The sequence below is a fragment of the Mirounga angustirostris genome, unplaced genomic scaffold (genome assembly GCF_029215605.1).
Source record: "Mirounga angustirostris isolate CCGP_5_RB_7025 unplaced genomic scaffold, mMirAng1.0.hap1 SCAF_1, whole genome shotgun sequence".
NCBI lineage: Eukaryota > Metazoa > Chordata > Mammalia > Carnivora > Phocidae > Mirounga > Mirounga angustirostris.
Genome location: NW_026991709.1, coordinates 201037071 through 201056093, shown reverse-complemented (window position 1 = coordinate 201056093; position 19023 = coordinate 201037071). Strand labels below are relative to the sequence as shown.

General features: G+C 54.5%; 1 protein-coding gene across 3 annotated transcripts in view; it reads left to right on the top strand.

The window, feature by feature from the left end:
* Window positions 1-14987: 14987 nt before the first annotated feature.
* Window positions 14988-19023, top strand: part of LIMD1 (LIM domain containing 1) — a 71114-nt gene continuing 67078 nt past the window's right edge. Inside the window, exon 1 of one of the 3 annotated variants that reach the window (XM_064597037.1) lies at window positions 14988-16950. In XM_064597037.1, coding sequence (XP_064453107.1) covers window positions 15558-16950 — 1393 coding nt within the window. In that variant the 5' untranslated portion in view covers window positions 14988-15557. The remainder of the gene's footprint in view (window positions 16951-19023) is intronic. The other 2 variants (XM_064597036.1, XM_045862597.2) reach the window with 2 other exon arrangements.

The window sequence follows — 19023 nt, the reverse complement described above, 5'->3', positions numbered from 1 at the left end:
GGTATTTACCCCAAAGATACAAATGTAGTGAAAAGAAGGGCCACAGGCACCCCAATGTTCATAGCAGCAATGTTCACAATAGCCAAACTGTGGAAGGAGCCGAGATGCCCTTCAGATGAGTGGATAAAGAAGATGTGGTCCATATATGCAATGGAATATTACTCAGCCATCAGAAAGGATGAATACCCACTCATTTGCATCGACATGGATGGAACTGGAGGAGATTATGTTAAGTGAAGTAAATCAAGCAGAGAAAGACAATTATCATATGGTTTCACTCATATGTGGAACATAAGCAATAGCGTGGAGGACCACAGGGGAAGGGAGGGAAAACTGAAGGGGGAGAAATCAGAGAGGGAGACGAAGCACGAGAGACTCTGGACCTCGAAAAACAAACTGAGGGTTTCAGAGGGGACGGGGGTCAGGGGAGGGGGTAACAGGGTGGTGAGCATTGAGGAGGGCACGTGTTGTGATGAGCACTGGGTGTTATATGCAATTAATGAATCATTGAACACTACACGAGAAACTAATGATGTATTATATGCTTGCTAACTGAAAACAATAAAAAAAAAGTGGTTACAGACTTTTGGGTGAAGCTTGGTGCCTCAGGACAACTTTGAATTCTGATTCTGGCCCCAAGTGGGCACCATGACCTTGAGCAAGTTGTTAAGGACAACCAAGGTTTTTATTTCCTTCATTACAAAATTGACCCAGCGAAGCCAGCTGGTAGGTGAGAGGGGGGTCCTGGGAGGGAAGACTGCTGAAAATAGTCTGGGGATCTTTCGTAAATTGAAAACTCCTGCTCATTTAGGGCTCTAAATGACAGTCTGCGGATTTCTTGGCAGGGAACAAAAGCGTAACAATTGGATGATTTCCTGCAGCCTCTCGGCTAAGGCTAAGGCTAAGGCTTCGGTTCTGGCCCCTCTTGCCTGGGCCGCCACAGGCTTGGGGTGGAGGGTTCGCCATGGGACGCTCCTGGAGCCAACAGCCTGTCGCAGATCTAGTTTGTGTGTGTTTTAAGTCTTGATTGTCAAGAACCGGGCTGACCCCAAGGGCTGGAAGCCTGCTGGGGAGGGAGCTCAAAGCACAGGCCATGTGGAGACAGCTGTGAGAAGGCATTGTACAACCGATACAACGCTGGAGGAAGCACAGTCCATTTATTTTAAGCCTAGAAAGAAGGAAAGCTGAGGGATTACAATGGGTGATGCAGTAATCAGGGCCCAGAAGTCGCTGGCCTTTACTTGGATATTTCCCCTGAAGCAGGAATGAAGAGGAACTAAGTGTTCTACTTAACCATAATGATGGGGCCAGAGCCCAAGGGAGCCAGGAAGGGGAGAGGGGTGGGAACAGCCAGTTGGCTATGTCCGTTGTTCCGGACCTTCATTGTGGATCAGGATGATCCTTCGCGGGCCAGAACTAAAAACGACTGAGTGGTGCAGTAATGCTGAGATTGGCCAACTACGGCCCAGCACCTGTTTTTATAAATAAAGCTTTACTGGAACACTGCCATGCTGAATTGTGTATATATTTGTTTGTGGCTGCTTTTGCAAAGAGTTGAGAAGCTGCGACCGAAACTCTATGGCTCACAGAGCTTAAAATATTTTTCATCTGGCTCTGTACAGAGAAAGTTTCTTGACTCTTGGAATGATGGAAGAGTCTTGGAGGGCCCAAAAACTTGGGTTGATTTCTGGGGCACCTATTTCCTACCTGGCAACCTTGGGCAAAGCTTTAGCCTCTCCAAGCCTGAGTTTCTTCATCTTTCTTAAGTTGGATGGTAATGGTCTGCCCAGAACTGTCTACCCAGTTGTCCTGAGTATCAAATAGATAATATATTTATTATATTTCTTTGTATTATTTTGGTGGTTATTTTAGACACTTCAGCATGCAAATATAACTGGTAATAGTCTTCCTTGAGTTTATATTGTACCACTTCACAGCGTACAAACTGAACTGTTCTTCCTTGTCCTTTGAACTACTAGCAAATACTTTTTCTCTATATGCTGTAAATCCCACATACATTGCTTATTATTTTTGTTTTAAACAGCCAACAGTCTTTAAAGAAATTTTTTTAGGGCACCTGGGTGGCTCAGTTGGTTAAGCGTCTGCCTTCAGCTCAGGTCATGATCCTGGAGTCCCGGGATCGAGTCCGGCATCGGGCTCCCCGCTCGGCGGGGAGTCTGCTTCTCCCTCTGATCCTCTTCCCTCTCGTGCTCTCTGTCTCTCATTCGCTCTTTCAGATAAATAAATAAAATCTTAAAAAAAAAAAAAGAGTTCTGAGAAGTCCTGTAGTAAAGAAACTTACTTAAATTTTTTAGTTTTACTCTTTTTCAAACTTACTTGGGCAAAGTCTTCCCCCCCAACTTTTCTTTTTTACACTGTTTTAGCACACTGCAGAATAAATGGAGCATGCACTGAGAGAGGCTTTTTTAGATACAGTTAACAAGTCCCAAGTCGGGCTCCCTGCGGAGCAGGGAGTCTGCTTCTCCCTCTGCCCCTCCCCCACTGGTTTTCCCTGTACTTTCTCTACAGACTTCTTGGTTGACATGCTTTTATTTCAACATTTTAGATGCCATTCCATTGGCCTCTGGCTGCCTGTTTCTGATGAAAATGTTTTTGTTGTTCTGTTGAAGATGCCCTTTTTCCTTTGTCTACTTTTAAGATTGTCTCCTTAACTCTGTGTTTCAGCCGTTTGAGTTGGACGTGCCTTGATGTGATTTTCTTTATATATACCCTGCTTGGGGTTCATGAGACTCACAGGTCTGCCCTGGGATGACCTGGGCTTTGACTCTTCCTGCCCCTCCCCTCCTCTCACCACACGTGCCTCTTCTTGTCTCCCCCCACCCCCCGCTGCTTCCTCCCAGGTTCCCACTGTCTGGACAGAGAAGAAACACCCACAGACACAAAAGCAACCGGGCCTCCGGGATCCAGGACAGCCCTGAGAGAGAGATGAGACCCACAGAATGTTTTTCTCTAAAAACTGCCCCGAAGTAAGGCCCTTCAGGGTGTATGGGCATCCACAAATATGGAGCCGCCATGCTCCGCCTAAGGGCCGACTTCTTGGGTTGGGATGACTGCAAAATGCAGTAGGGCCACCCCCCACCTCTGCTTTCCTTCATTTTCCTCTCAATTTGGAATCCAGATGTGAGCCTGTTTTTCAATAGAGGCTTAGTGTGAGGTCTGTACATACACATTCAAAGGGGGGGAGGGCACATTTCCAGCCAGTGACCCAGAGTTCCCGAGGAGATGAAAGCGTTTCACCATGGCCTCATCCAGGCCCTTCAGCTTCCCCATCTTAAAATTCCATTTGTGAGAGGGGCACCTGGCTGGCTCAGTCGGTGGAGCCTGTGACTCTTTTTTTTTAAATTAATTAATTTTTAAATTTTTATTTGAGAGAGAGACACAGAGATAGCGACAGAGCTGGAGTGAGGAGGAGAGGGAGAAGCAGACTCCCCACTGAGTAGGGAACCAGACATGGGGCTTGATCCCAGGACCCGGGATCATGACCTGAGCCGAAGGCAGACGCTTAACTGACTGAGCCACCCAGGGGCCAGAGAGTGTGACTCTTGATCTCAGAGTTGTAAGTTCAAGCCCCACATTGGGTGTAGAAATTACTTTAAAATAAAATTAAAAAACAACAATCCATTTGTGAGAATAACCACGTGGGATGAAGGTTTAACTGGGAGTGTTTCTCCCTGAATTTAGAAGAAATCCAGAACCCCTGACCTGCCCTAGGGGATGCCCCCTGTTCCCAGCTCCCAGCTCCACCCATCCTACACAGAGCCTGAGCGGCCACACCCTCTTTCAGTTCCTGGCCCGGGGGAGCACTTCCCTGCCCTCACACCACACTCCTCACAGTTACTCTCCGACTACCCCACCCCTCAGCCAAACCTTGTCCCTCCTGCCCTACTGGGCTCCCCATCCACATGTGTGATTGTTCCCTGTGCATCTGTCTCCCGTTAGCCTGGATGCTGCGCAGGGCAGCCGGCCCATCTCCTTTATTTCCCGTGGCCTCCCCAGCTCGGGGCACAGGGCCCAGCGCTGAGTAGGTGCTCAGTAACTGTTGATTGAATGAATGACATGCTATAATGTGTCTTCCATTTGTTGAATGAATGAATGACATGCTATAATGCATTTTCCGGATCTGCCTCACTGGGGGATTCTGAATATTCAGGAGGGGGCTGGTTGAAGGAGAGCCAAAGGCCGCCCCGTGCCACTTTGGGGCTGGGAAAGTTCCACAACAAAGGGCCACACCCTGAGTGGTTTAAACAACAGAAATCTGTTCTCCCACCATTCTGGAGACCAGAAGTCCAAAAGCAAGGATGTGGGCAGGGCCCTGCTCCCTCCGAAGGTTCTAGGTGGGGAGTCCTTCCTCGCCTCTTCCAGCTTCGGGGGGCTCCAGTGTCCTTCGCTATGCTTGGCTTTGCGGCTGCATTGCCCAAAGCTGTGCCTGTTGTCACAGGGCGTTCTCCTCCTGTGTCTCTGTGTCTCTTCGAATCAAGACACGGGGCGTACTGGACCTAGAACCTGCCCTCGTCCCACGCGACCTCCTTAACTAGTTACATCTACAAACACCCGTTTCCAAACACGGTCGCGTTGTGAAGCTCCAGGGAGGGCATGACTCTGGGGGGGACCCTGTTCAACCCAGCACGGGCCTCCCGCTGTTCTCTGCCGGCTGCTTTCTCTAACCTCCTGCCTGTGTGCCGCTTCCCCAGTCCCCGCACCTCTCCTTTTTTTTAAATTTTTTTAAAAAAGATTTTATTTATTTATTTGACAGAGAAAGACACAGTGAGAGAGGGAACACAAGCAGGGGGAGTGGGAGAGGGAGAAGCAGACTCCCCGCCGAGCAGGGAGCCCGATGCGGGGCTCGATCCCAGGACCCCGGGATCATGACCTGAGCCGAAGGCAGACGCTCAATGACTGAGCCACCCAGGTGCCCCCCCGCACCTCTCCTTGAGGAGGGACCTGGTGGACCAGCCTTGCAGAGAGGATAGTGGCAACGGGACTTTACCACCCATTTAGAAAAAGGCAGCACCGATTTCTGGGTACACGGTAAAATGACCCTGCTGCCCCCCCCGCACCCCTGCGCCCTCCTTCCCCTCCCCTTCCCTGCCCTCTGACCTCATGGCCCCCAGAGTCCCTGGTTAAGGCCAGAATGTCACGTCCGCCGACGAAGGAGAGGTAGAGCTGTCCGCTTCGCCCCAGCGCCCTCACCGTGAGGTAGCCTGTGACCTCAGCCTTGAACGTGGGAATCACCAGCCCACCGAGGCGCCTGTGGCAGACACCAAGTTACTCAAGCGGGTGTGATTGAGACAGGCTGGGGCTCGGTGCTCACTCTGCGGCAGGTGCCACGAAGGCCTGGGGTGCAGTGTGCCCCTCTCGTGAGGGAGTCTGTCTCTTCAGAAAGGGGCCGAGGGATCACCCCCCATTACAGCCGGGCATCAGCGTAAGACTGTTGAAGACTGAGCTTGCCCACCAGGTAGTGAACACTGGGGCTGTTTGCTGCACGCCCATCAATTTCTAGAAGCTCCAGGTGTGTTCATTGGGATCCTCGGAGGAGCCAATACCAAGATGGGACGTGCAAAGGATTTCTTGGGGGAAAACATCTGGGTGAGAGAACGGGGAGGGAGGTGGAGGAGGGCGAGAGAACCCCGGGACTGACCCCTAGGAGGGAGAGAAGGAAGGGAGGCTTGAGACTGCTGCCTAAAGGAGTCCTCAGGTCAGAGACACCGGTGGGTGGGGGGACGATCGCAGGAACGGGCCTGGGGGCCGCCTGGGGGGGGGGTGGCCTCAGTGCCCCTGTGTCCAGAGTGCGGCCACTGGGGCATCAGGTGATCGTGCCCCCCACACTAGGAGTGGGGAGGGCCCGCCGGAGGTTCAAGAGGCCCAGTCCTCTCCCAGCCCTGCCATCAGCTTGGCCTCGATCCTGGGGCCTAGTGGGAGGGCTGGGGTTCCCGCTTAGACCAGGAGGGCGAGAGAGGGAGGCAGCCGTCCCCACCCCGGCCCACAGCAGTGGAGTTTCAGCGGGTGCTTTCACGTCCATGAGGGTTGGCCGTCCTCAGAGGAAATCAAACCATGAAATCTTTTTCAACACAAAAGGCCCATTTATTTTGACAAGAAAGAAAACAGTGGCTCTAACCAGCCCTCAGATGTGGTGAGTGCCCTGTGGACGCCCGCTATGCCTCATGGTCCATCCACAGCTCTCAGAGGGCATGGAGCAAATCTTTTTCATGTTTTGGGGTGTTTTTTTTTAAACAGACTTTGAGAATTGTGAGCATTTTTTTTTAATTTTTTTTAAAGATTTTATTTATTTATTTGAGATAGAATGAGAGAGGGAGAGAGAGCACATGAGAGGGGGGAGGGTCAGAGGGAGAAGCAGGCTCCCTGCCGAGCAGGGAGCCCGATGCGGGACTCGATCTTGGGACTCCCAGGATCATGACCTGAGCCGAAGGCAGTTGCTTAACCAACTGAGCCACCCAGGCGCCCGAGTTATTTTTTATTTATTTATTTATTTTTTAAAAGATTTTATTTATTTATTTGAGAGAGAGAGAATGAGAGAGCACATGAGAGGGGGGAGGGTCAGAGGGAGAAGCAGACCCCCCGGCGAGCAGGGAGCCCGATGCGGGACTCGATCCCGGGACTCCAGGATCATGACCTGAGCCGAAGGCAGTCGCCCAACCAACTGAGACACCCAGGTGCCCCTGAGAATTGTGAGCATTTTCTACTTCCCAGTATTTCCCCTTTTGAGCTCGCCATAGATTGGTTGTGCCAAACGGACCGAGCATGACGCATAGCCTTGGCCTTAGGGCTGCATGTGTGGCTGAGGCTAAAAGGAGGGGACAGTGGGCATGAAGACATCAGCCGGCGTGAAATGAGGCAGGTGAAAATAAACAGGGCATTCTTCCCTCCTGTTTCCAGGGCTCACATTCTCCAAGTGGCAGTCACCTCTCCCAGATCGCAGGTCCAGGGGCTGCTTCGCACCCAGACCCTCAGTCCAGCTCCTCGGGCAGCTTCTAGGCTCCTCCCCGGGCTGCCCTCCAGCTGAGAGGTGCCTCTTGCAAAGCTCACACCCAACCACACTGCTGATTAATGAAAACATCACGGGTACTTTTTCCTTTTTGATGTTGCTTTACAAAGGTAGCACGAACCTCCCCACGTCCTCTGCCCTTCTGGAATTACCCACTTCTTATTACCCACGTAAAACAGATGCAGGCCCAGGTCACGAGTCTGGGAAAAGTCGTGCCACTCGCCACAGAAACTGGTCCTGTCAATGACCTCCATGGGGCACGGCGCATGGACGCGTTCCCACCTTCCTCTCTCGATTTCCCAGATGCTCGCTCTTCTCTTCTCTTCCTGCCTCCCTGGCCACTCACCTCAGCCTCATTTTCTGGCTCTTTCTTCTCTCGGAATGGTCCAGGACTGGGTCCTGGGCCCTCTGCCTACCAGCTGCGTGCCCCTGTGAGCCTCTGTTTCTCCATCTGTAAAGTGGAAATAACAATGGGATTTACCTCTGAGCTGTTGTGAAAATTAAAGGAGGTAATTTATGTGAGCTCTTAGCGCCCCACAAATGCCAGCTATGATTGGCATCATCATTTTCCAGGACGATACCGCTTCATTCAGTAATAATTCATTGAGCAGCGTGCGAGATCCCAAGTGGAGCAGGCGGACCCCGTCCCCGCCCACAGGGAGCTGGCAGGCCCGCCTCCCCCCGGGGCACACAGCGGTGCTGGGAACGGAAGACGTGGTTCCCCTGCGGACTTGGGAGGCAGGGATCCGCTGATACGCGCACCCTGGAAGCAGCTGCAGGGGTTTCGGTAGCCGAGCGAGCACTCAGGCGACCGTGTCATGACAGGTGGGGTGGCACACGGCTGGGCTGCCTGGTGCCCATCCCAGATCCACTGCCTCCCCGAGGCGGGACTTAGTTCCTCTGTGCCTCAGTTTCCTCTTCAATACAAAGGAGTGGATCCCAGGACCTCTCTGATGAGCCCTTAAGGGGATTCAGCACCGTCACGCCCGTGGATGTAGAGAGCGGAGGTGAGTAGGTGCAGACCTCCTTGGGGTGAGTGAAGGGACCCAGGCACCCAGTCATTTCCGCAGCAAAGTGGTGTTTTCGGGAACACGTCTGCCTTGTGGCTTTATCCCACGGACGCACCAGCGCGGGTGTGACATGGCGTGCGAGTGAGCCGTCGCCGCTGTGCGTGGACTGGGAGGAGCATAGAGAGAGCCTGCCGGTCTGGGAATCGGGGACGGGTTAAAAAGTCCGTGACAACCAGAGAGAAAAGCGTCAGGCCTCACAAAGAACGAGGCAGCTGCGTGTGAAGTGACGTGAAAAGGTTTTCAAGGGCCCTGGCGCGTGCACAAGGCAAGGGGCGGTGCCGTGGTACTTTCTGCATCACAGAGAAGGAAGGCAGGACGACAGGGACGTCGGTCATAGATGGTGGCTGTCTCTGGAGGGGGCACGGGTGGGCCGGGGAGGACACAGACTTTTCACCCGGTGCTCATTGACACCTTTTGCATTTGAAACTACAGGCGTGTTTTACTTGTTAAAAAGTCAGAAAGAGGAAGCAGACCCTGGAGCTGATTCGTAAAGGAGCACCCAGTTCACGGTGTCCTGTGAAGCATCTTTGGTGGCGCTCAGAGCAGATGGTGCTGGGCGGGGTTGGGCCGGGGCCGGGGGGGGGCCGCCCCCCACCCCTGTGGGTGTGTGGGAGCCACCTGGGGCCCTGTGGCCAGGCACATGCCTGCAGCTGGGCCTTCCCCGTGTGGTGCAAGGCCCGGGGCGCGGGCCTGAGACCAGTGGAGAGAGGGCTCCAGCGGCCGCACACGGCAAGGTCACGGTCCGAACATCTGGGTCTGGCCTGGGCAGCCTTCCAGGGCAGACGATCATGACACAAAGCTCCAGGAAAAGGCCTTCATCACGTCTGTTTCTCTCCATCCTCTGGGCAATCGCACAGTGAAACCCGAGGCCAGAGCGGCCCGAGTTCCGGGAAACAGATTTGGAGGGGCCAAGGTTTCCTGGCCTGCTCTGGGCATCCGGGGGATGGAAAGAGCCCAGAGGAACCTGGGTTCTTAATTCTTCATCCATCTGTTCGGCCGAAATATAAAGATTCTTTTCAGAGCTTTCCCTGAAGTGGCCCTCCAGCTTTGGGACACACACAGCATTGTGTGCGGGGACATTCCCTGCAGCCAAGCAAAAGCGACAGAAAAGGCCCTTTCAGTTAACGGCAAAATAAGCAGGGCTCTGTCTAAAGACGGGGGCCTTGGTAATTTGCGGGCTGCCTGGGCACCGCTGACTCCTGCAGTCTCTTGGATTAAGGGTTTTCGAATGCCCTGTAGTCAACAATTCACCTATATAAAAAATACATGTGTATGCATGCAAACGTATTCTTTTTTTTTTTTTTTTTAAGATTTTATTTATTTATTTGACAGAGAGACACAGCAAGAGAGGGAACACAAGCAGGGGGAGTAGGAGAGGGAGAAGCAGGCTTCCCGCCGAGCAGGGAGCCCGATGCGGGGCTCGATCCCAGGACCCTGGGATCATGACCTGAGCCGAAGGCAGACGCTTAACGACTGAGCCACCCAGGCGCCCCATTTTTTTTAAAAGATTTTATTTATTTGCATGCAAACATATTCTTAAGTCAAATATCTTTTATACATTAAAATACACACCCCCGTATTTATGTATAGTCATACTCTTGATTAGCAAGATAGAGGATATGTGATGTAGATCAAATATTTGTGTAAGGGAATCATCAAGCTCCATAGAAGGTTTGCAGGGACACACAAAGTTACCAGGTTAATAATACAACCTCCTCTTTGTCTCTCCAAATCTGGGTCACAGGTAAGTCCAATGAATTTTGTCCACCTATAGATGATAATGCCTGTACTCCCTTTTCTGATATATCTACCAAGCATTTTGGGGGGCCCTACCATGTGCCCAGCATCGTTCTAGGTTCCTGGGGCATAGCGATGAGTAGAATGACCAATGATCCAGAGCCTGGTGAGGTTTGCCTCCTAGTGAGTAGACAGACGTTCACTGCTATGTCAGGTGTGAATGAGGTTGGAGAAAGGGAGTTGAGAAGGACTTCCCAGAGAAGAGACCGCTGAGGGCAGACCTGAGGGTTATAAGCCAGGGAGTCACACGGATAAGGGACATCAGGGGAGGGGAGCAGGGTGGAGGCAGGAGAAATAGCAACTGTCTTGCCCACTCTATTTATGTTGCACTCACTTGGCAGAAGCTTGTCCTGGTTAGATCCAGCTCTCCACCTACCTCACGCCCACATCTGTGCAACTGAACCTTGGCTAGAGAAAAACACGCCACTGTGCTGGCTGGCCTCATTGAAATCCATGCCCCAGATCTCAGGGTTGGGGTTGGGAGCCAAGGGGAAGTTTCCATGCTTCTCCAGGCCATTCACTCTCCCACTCCCCTAGATGGCAGGTTCCCAACAGCAATTTCCCTGGCCTCCCTCTCAGCTAACTCTCCTTACTTCCTCTTTCACTGAGGAAATTAAAGTAATCAGAAGACCTACGTACCACTCTAAGATTCCGATGCCTTAGATACCTACCTACCTGAATCTTGCACACCTCCTTTCTATTACAACATTGATGAAATAGGCAGTGGAGCCCAGCCCTCTCTGCTACTCAGGCATGTCCCTCCAAACATTCCCTTCTCTCTCTCCTCCAAGAGCAATTCTCCTCCCCCAACTCCCACCTACCTCAGTGGGCCATTCCCATTGGCATAGAAACATGTACCATTTCCCATATTGAAAAAACAAAATTGAAAAAAGCCTCTCTTGATGGCATTTCCCCCTCTATTCCGCTTTACTCAACAAAACTCCTGAGGAGAGCTATTTAGATGTCTGTCTCCAACACGGGCTCCTTCCATTTGCTCTTCTTCAAGTCTGTGCTCAGTGAGACTGTCCCTGACCGGTGCGTTCAAAATGGCGTCCCCTCCTCATCCTCTTCCTGGTTTCATCTTTCGCCGCCTCTCTCCTCACTTTCTCATGTCCTCCATGAGCCATGTATCTGCTTTGTTTATTGTCTATCCTGCCCCACTGGGATGTAAGTCCAGACAGGACAGGCATGTCTATTTTGTTCACTGCTGTATCCTCAGCACCTGGAAAAGGGCCCAGGGCATCCTAGGTGCTCAGTAACGTTTGTTCAGTGAGTGAATGAAAGCAAGGTGAGGGCATGAGCCAGGGATGGTGAGGAAGCCAGTGTGGCAGAAATGGAGGAAGAAGGGGAGATAGAGGGAAATTAGGAGGTAGGAACAGGTGGCAAGAGGCCCGATCACATGGGGTCAAGGGGAGGATCTTGTTCCCAGCATGGTTCGGGATGCTGCTGGAGGGTTTGGAGCTGAAGAGGTGTAGGACCTGATGGATGTTACCGAGATTCTAGGCAGGTCAGGTTGAAAATACCACATTTCACAAGTGTGTTCACGGGTGGGCACTTTTAAGAGGGAGAGAAGGGTAGGGGGAGGGGCAGAGGGAGAGAATTTTTTTTTTTTTTAAGATTTTATTTATTTATTTGAGACAGAGAGAATGAGAGAGACAGAGAGCACATGAGAGGGGGGAGGGTCAGAGGGAGAAGCAGGCTCCCCGCCGAGCAGGGAGCCCGATGCGGGACTCGATCCCGGGACTCCAGGATCATGACCTGAGCCGAAGGCAGTCACTTAACCAACTGAGCCACCCAGGCGCCCCGAGAGAGAGAATCTTAAGTAGGTCCCTCGTCCAGCACGCAGCCTGACACAGGGCTTTATCTCATGACCCTGCAATCATGACCTGAGCCGAAATCAAGAGTGGGACGCTTCACTGACTGAGCCACCCCAGGCACCCTGAAGGCGGGTATTTTTTACATCCGTATGCTCATGAAAATAAGCTTCAAGACTAAAGGAAAACTGCGTGTTGATAACAGCTTTGGTCCTCCAGGCAGGGCCATGGGGAATGATCACTGCCTTGGAACAGCTTTCCTGGTGAAACAGAATGTGGGACATTTCTCACCCAACAAAACAAAACATTATCGGTAAACGCGAAAACAAAACTATCCATGCGCTGCCTACTGATGGATAAAAATATTGAGCTTTTCAGTATTTTTGCTTTTTAAACAACTGATGCGCAAGGATTAACACATATTTTGAGATTCTAATCAACAGATGTTTCCAAGCACACAGAACAGACAAAACTGGCCTACAGTAAATAATCACGGCTGGGATTCTAAATGTTGGGCACAGAATGGGGAAATATGTCTGTCTTTTAAATATTAAACAGCAGTGGTTAAATATCCAGTGGGCTGCTGGCCATGTCTGAGTACCCCTTCCTAGTAGTATATTATGTGGTTTGAAGCTCACGGGATGCCATCTTTATAAGCTGCTTTGTAAAGGTATAAGGTACTCCACGGACCGAGAGGGGACAAGCCAGTCTGGTGAGAAAATATGCAGATGGTGGGTTCAGGTGTCTGTGTTTAGTTGGTGGAGAGGGTGCAGTAGCTTCTAGAACTGCAGTGGGGATGGGGAGTAAAACTCATGGCTTCTGAGCCCTCCAGGCAAAGCAAAATGAGGGTTGGAGTGGGGAGCAGGTAGGGACCAAGGATTCTGGGCCCAGGCACTGCTGCCAAGTTAGCACGAAAAGAGAAAACTGGTTTACAAGAAGCCCTGGCAGGTGTTTGTGACTCTAGTACCAGGGTTCCAGCTGTTAGAACTGAACACCCAGGAAGTTGGCTCTGGGCTTGTCGGTCTTGACACAGGGATGGCCACGTGCTCCCAGCACTTGGTCAGCTGCATCCCCAATACTCGGGGGTCAGGGAAAATGGGCCACAGCTTGCTTGCTTGCTTTCTCTCTTTCTTTTTTTTTTTTTTTTAAGATTTTACTCATTGAGAGAGAGAGAGAGAGAGCACAAGCAGGCGGAGCAGTAGGAGAGGGAGAAGCAGGCTCCCCGCCAAGCAGGGAACTCAATGTGGGGCTCAATCCCAGGACCCTGGGATCATGACCTGAGCCAAAGGCAGACGCTTAACCGACTGAGCCACCCAGGCGCTCCCTACCGCCTCCCCCGCCCCCAGCAACCAGTGTTTAATAAGCTCCCTAAGGAATTCTGATGCATGTTCAAGTTTGGGAACGACAGGTTTAGACCAGTTCCAGGTGATGCTGATGCAGCTGGCTCCGAGACCATACTCTGAGAATCACTGTTCTAGAAAGTTCATAAGCCTATCACTCACTTTGTGAGGAAGCCCAGCTATTAATGAATAAGTATTACTTGAATACATAAGGACTGTTTAATAATAATGATCTCTGAACAGGGGGATTGTGGGCAACTTTTCAAAAGTTTATGTATCCTTGTATTGTTCAAAGTTGCTGTCACAAACAGGTATTACTTTTGTAGATAAAAACATTAAACGGCTTTGTAAAAGTAAAAATACCTCATCCTATATAGTTCTCTACTGCAGTGCTTTTTCCACTGTTGTGCAAACAGAGCACCGGGGAATCGTGTTAAAATGAAGATCCTGGTTTAGTAGGTTGGATTGCGGGGGGGGGGGGGGGGGGGGGGGGGGGTCTCGTCGTGAATTTCTGTATTTTCAACAAGCTTCCTGGTAATTATACACAAAGCACTTTTATGTATATTACCTTATTTGTTCCTTACCACGGTCCTGGCAGACAGTCACTAAATCACCTTTTCAACCATCAGGAACTATGTACCAGTCATCGGGCATACAGATAACAGTCTTAGGAGGCGGAAAACCAACTGCCCACCAAACACACTGCATGTCAACAGATAAAGAATTATAAATAGTGATCAAGACCGATCAGAAAATAAAGAGAGTGCCTAAAAGGAAGGCCTCTAGGAGGAGGTGATTTCAGCAGACATGGGAAGGATGAGCCACGTTAAGTTCAAGGTCAGGCTCTGGGCAGACACCAGGAAGCTCCTGCGGCTGGAGCACAGCGGTGGAAGGCTCCCAAATCAGGCTGGGGAAGGCCCTGGTAGGGAGCTGATTTCAATCTAAGCCCGGGAAAGCACTGAGGGTTTAAGCAGGAAGTGACTGGTCTGGTATTTGCCTTAGGATCACTCTGGCTGCCTGTGTGCGCAATGACACCTCTCCAGGCTCACCTCGGAGTTGGTGCAGAGAGCGCCGGGCCATGCGGGGGCGCCCTGGAGTCAGGCCCGGCGCCCCCCGCGGTTGCGCGGACCGGGGGGTCGGGTTCAGGAATCCCCATATGAATGAGGAGTCCCCAGGGTGCGTGTTTTTATTGCTGCGCTGAGCGCTTTAAAGGCGCGCGCTCCGGGGAACAATGTGACTTTTTTTTCTCTTCCCCCTTCCAGAGGACCTGGGCACCCACGTTGGCATCTCGGACTCTACCCCTTCTATGCCTTAGTCTGCCCACCTGTTAAAGAGAACTTCGGGCCGGCCCCGGGTGAGATCCCGGGCCTCCGATCGCGCACCTCGGGCAAGCCGGGAGGCTGGCACGGCCCGGGCGGAGGCGGCCTCGGGGGCGCACGGGGTGGCCTGCTCCCCCCGCCCCGGGAAACTGAGGCACGGTGGGGCGAGGAGCGCGGGCCCTCGAGACTCCCGCAAAGTCCCAAGCGGCACGTCCGGGCCCCCGCGCGCCGCCCGGGCCACCCGCGGAGGCACCCCACCCCTCCCTCTCGCCCAGCGCGGCCAGAGGCGGGGCGGGACCGGAGCCCGGATCGCCGGGGACCGAGGTGGCCGGGGCAGCCCCCGCGCGATGCCCACTCGCCGGCTCTGACGCAGTCCCCGCGTCCCCCAGCCCGGCCGGGGTGCGGGCGTTGGGGCCACGCGGCGAGGCGCAGGCCCGCCCCGGGGCGCCCGCCCGCCCGCCGCCGACCCCGCCCCTCGGCCGCCTCCCCGCCTCCCCGCCTCCGCCTCCTCGCGGCCCGGGACGTGCCCGGCCGGCCACCGAGCGGCGGGGACTGCGTCCGGCGCGCTCACTTCCGCGTCCCGCCGCCCTCCGGCCCGCGCGCGCCCGGCCGCCGCCGCCATCGCACAATAGGCCGCCCGCCGCGGCTGCCGCGGCCTTCCTGCCCGGCCCGTGCGCCCGTCTGCGCGCCCCTCTCCGCGCCGCCCCGGAGCCGCGAGCCCCCAGCGCCCCGGACGTGCCTGCGCCTGCGGCCGCCCGCGCCTCCGCTGCGGCCGGTCCGGCGGCCTCCACCTTCTCGGCCGAGCCGGCTGCCCCCGGCCCCGTCCCGCGGCTGCTCGCGGCGTCGGTTGCCGAGCTTGACTGCTCCCGGAGGAGACTGGGTTTTTTCCTATTTCTTTTTCCTTTTAGGATTTGAAAGAGAGAAAAGAACGCACAGCAGGCTGGGACGGTGAAGCGCCACCAGCTGGCCCCACGTGGACACCTCTGCGGGGAAAGGGAGTTGGAAGCGAGCTTGGTCCAGCTGGCCTCGAGGCCTCAACTTCTGCCGGACCTGGGTCATGACTGTCACGCCGGGCCGGTGGAAGGCTTTACCTGTCCCCGGCTGGACTTGACCGCTGCCCTTCAGCGGCCGACGCTCCCCCCCCCCCACACACTCCCCCGACACCTCGCTAGGCTCTGACGCCCGTCCGCGACATGGATAAGTACGGCGACCTGGGCCTGGAGGCCAGTAAATTCATTGAGGACCTGAACATGTACGAGGCCTCCAAGGATGGACTCTTCCGAGTGGACAAGGGGGCAGGCAACAATCCCGAGTTTGAGGAAACACGCCGGGTGTTTGCCACCAAAATGGCCAAAATCCACCTCCAGCAGCAACAACAGCTCTTGCAGGACGAGACCCTGCCCAGGGGGAGCCGAGGCCCGGTCAACGGTGGCAGCCCCCCGGGCCCAGAGGCCCGCCGGGAAGCCGGTGTGAGCAGCAAGCTGACCGTGGATGGTGCAGCCAAGCCCCCTCTAGCTGCCTCGACAGCGGGTCCTGGGACAGCCACCTGCCTGGCCCCCGGGCAACCGTTGTACCCACCCCAGGAGCAGAGGGCCAGGCCCTTTGCCCGCAGCGCGAGCCACGGCAGCCAGGACTGTGGCCCCAAGGAGAGCCTGGCAAGCTGGGAGATGTCTGCCTTCCGCCAGGTGGGCCCCTGCGAGGATCCTTCCTGCCTCACGCACGGAGACTATTACGACAACCTCTCCTTGGCAAGCCCAAAGTGGGCTGACGAACCAGGAGTGTCCCCCAGCGTCAGGCCGGGCGCAGGGAGTGGGTGGCCTGGCACCCCAGGGACTGACACACCACTGCCCAAACCCTCCAGGGACCACCCCCTGTACCAGCCTCAGCTCTCCCCGAGCTCCAGCAAGTCATTTGAGACCGGCCAGGAGGGTGGTGGTGGTGACCGTGGTGATGAGAAGCCAGCTGGGCTTTGGACTACCGCCTCCTCCCAGAGGGTGAGCCCTGGCCTCTCTTCCCCAGGCCCGGAAAACGGGGCCCTCCTGGGGCCGCCTCAGCCCAGGCCCCCCTCTTTCTTAGCACCCTTGGCCCAGAGCTGCCCCAGCCAAGGAGCTCTTCCAAGAACAAACTCGGGGGTGGGGAGTGAGGCTTCAGGCACGATGCCCAAACCCATGGTGGACCCTCAACCCTGGTTCCAAGACGGACCCAAATCTTACCTTTCTAGTTCTGCCTCATCATCCTCACCAGCCAGCATGGACAGTTTGCAGCTGGGTGCGGCCCCTGGGCTGGGTCCTAAGCCAGTCTGCACAGACCCTGGCATTGGTCCCAAGCTCAGCCCCACCAGCCTTGTCCATCCAGTGATGTCCACTCCGCCTGAGTTGTCTTGTAAAGGTCCCCCAGGCTGGTCGTCAGATGGCAGCCTGGGGCCTGGGCTCCCGGAGAGCCCCAGCCCCCCCAGGGTGAGGCTGCCCTGCCAGACCCTCCTCCCAGGCCCTGAGCTTGGGCCCTCAGCCGCCGAATTGAAATTAGAAGCCCTCACCCAACGTCTGGAGCGTGAAATGGATGCGCACCCGAAGGCCGATTACTTTGGTGAGTGAGAGATTGGTGGCATTGCCCACCGTGGGTGACAAGGTCCCTGCATTTGGGGGAGGTGCTCCCCATCAGGGATGCTGTAGCTCCCCTTGAGTGCCACCCCCCCTTTTTTTTTTTTTTAAATGTGTGGTTTCCTCTTTTGGCTGCATCTTCAGATTCAGAAACTTGAAAGCATCCCTGAGCAGAAAGCGGATCTTGCAGCTGGGGATTACCCACGTGCATGGGGTGAAGCGGGGCAGGATGGCTCATGACTGCTCTCAGAAAAGGGAAATGCTGTGACTCTGGGTTTCAGGGGTTTCGGGTGTGCCCCAGAGCCCCTCGCAGTGATTGGCTCGTGCAGGACTTGAACGGGAACAGCTTCTGGGGTCCAAGTACCCCTGTGGGTTCCATCCACTGGCGGCTGGGCCAGGCAGGTCTGGCTATCTGAGGACCAGCGGCTGGGCAGGGGCGCTCTCTCTGGCCCCGTGTGTGTGTGTGTGTGTGTGTGTGTACAGGTCCTGTGTGCAGTTGCAAGACTAACGTGGAAGGCTTTGCACTCGAGCAATAGCGGTTCTCAAAGCGTAGTCTCTGGACCAGCAGCATCCCTTCACCTGGGAACTGGCTAGAAAGCAAGCGATGTGTGGACTCTCGGGGCAATTTGAGACCTGTGGACGAGGTGTCTCCGAACTGAACTCAACCCCCACCTCGGTTCCAGCCCGAAGCCAGGTGATACCCGCAGCCCCAGCGCCCAATGGGATGGAAGAGGCTTCCTTGCTGGTGTTACTCACAGTTTCGGGGTCTTGTTTTAGTCTCTTTCTCAGACCTTGAACTCTTGGCGACTGCTGGCATCAGCTTTTTCTTTCGCTCTGCACAGGCCGCGAGAAAGCAGATCTGTTGTTCTGTGGAGTCATGGTGTCGTGGTCTCATAGGAGAACTAACCAGAAAGCCTATTTTTAGAAGAGTCTGAGGGTTTTTGTCTCCCCCCCCCCATTTTTGAACTCCGGAGGATTGGGGTCACGATCTCCCCCTCTGAGGCCTGAGAGCCTTGGGAAGCTGAGTCCCAGGAGGGTGCCTGCTGGGCCCCCGGAGGAGGGCAGGGCCGGGGAAGGCCTTACTAATGTCAGCTCTCCGTGAATGACTGGCTTTGGCCCAGGTGCTTGGAGGGACGGGGTCCCGGGTGCCCACGGCAGCGCGGTGGTTTGTAGCCTCCTGAAGCCTCATGGGACCAGCCCTCACAGCACAAAGGGCACTGAGAGGTTGGGGTGACTGTTGGCTTATGTTCCAGGGCACACAGCACCATCTTACTGCTGTCTCTTTCCCTTTGCAGATTCCCTGCCCCCCCCCCCGCCCCGGGGGGATAACACTTAGCTGGAAATACTGTAAACTGGTGCCTGATTTTTATTTTATTTTTAAGACTTTATTTTATTTATTTGACAGAGAGAAAGACAGCGAGAGAGGGAATACAAGCAGGGGGAGTGGGAGAGGGAGAAGCAGGCTTCCCGCCGAGCAGGGAGCCCGATGCGGGGCTTGATCCCAGGACCCTGGGATCATGACCTGAGCCGGAGGCAGACGCTTAACGACTGAGCCACCCAGGTGCCCCTGGTGCCTAATTTTTAATTCTGAGCTCATTAAACGACAAAACAGTCTTATTTTGTCAGGCAGGCAGGCTTACACACCGGATCCGGGCAGAGGTGTTCGCTAATCCTAGTCATTCAGCATGTGTTTATTGAGCACCTGCCTTGGGCGGTGCCCTGCTCAAGGCCTCAGCGTACACAATGAACAGGACAGACAGTGCAGTGGAAGGAGACAGGAGGCGGACCAAATACATAATCAAGTCCTGGGGAGAGATACAGGTTGAGGAGGGGATGGAGCCTCCGAGCCGGTGTTGGCAGGGAGGTTTCCGGTTTTAAGTCAGGGGACCAGGGAACACCCCATCAGGAAGGTGGCACTTGAGGAAAGGCCTGAAGGAGGCAGCATCTGCCCCAGGGGAGGGCGTTCTGGGTGGGCAGACAGCAGGGGCAAAGGCCCTGGGGCCAGTCTGCACCAGGTCCCATGCTGGGCAATTACCTTCTACCATTTAATTTACTAGTT